The sequence below is a fragment of the Morone saxatilis genome, unplaced genomic scaffold (assembly GCF_004916995.1).
Source record: "Morone saxatilis isolate NCDOM2014 unplaced genomic scaffold, NCSU_SB_2.0 Contig18, whole genome shotgun sequence".
NCBI lineage: Eukaryota > Metazoa > Chordata > Actinopteri > Moronidae > Morone > Morone saxatilis.
In genome coordinates, this window is record NW_023339740.1 from 11,896,103 (window position 1) to 11,896,565 (window position 463).

Sequence of the window (463 nt, forward strand, 5' to 3'; positions counted from 1 at the left end):
TTACTTTGTCTCTCATTCCCCTGCTGGTACTCAGCCTGCCAGCTGCTGACAATCAAACACTGACAGACTTCTCCAGCCCGCCGAGAGAACAGGGCTTTTCTGATATTTCCACAAATACCCTTTTATATTTCTTTTAATGATAAAACACAGTGCTGACATTGTTTGTTGCAAAAGGAATAACTTAATGCAATTTCAATCTTTTTTCATGCTGTTGAGGAAGTATTATGTGGATATTAGTGAGCTGTTCATTTTTATAGGCATTTCTGAAGTTGGAGGGACTAGAGCGTTTATACCTACAACACAACAATTTGACCAGCATTCCTTCAAACCTCCCTCGCACCCTGCGCGACCTGAGAATCAACCACAACAGGATTGAAAAGGTAATGTTTTGCATAGTCTGATATCCATGCAGAGTCCTTCTCATTCTAGTTAACTATTTTGGCCATATGACATTAGACTAAAT

General features: G+C 39.7%; 1 protein-coding gene across 1 annotated transcript in view; it reads left to right on the top strand.

The window, feature by feature from the left end:
* Positions 1 to 463, top strand: part of fmoda (fibromodulin a) — a 3,902-nt gene that overhangs the window by 1,517 nt on the left and 1,922 nt on the right. The window contains exon 2 of the mRNA XM_035662252.1: positions 258 to 380. Coding sequence (XP_035518145.1) covers positions 258 to 380 — 123 coding nt within the window. The remainder of the gene's footprint in view (positions 1 to 257; positions 381 to 463) is intronic.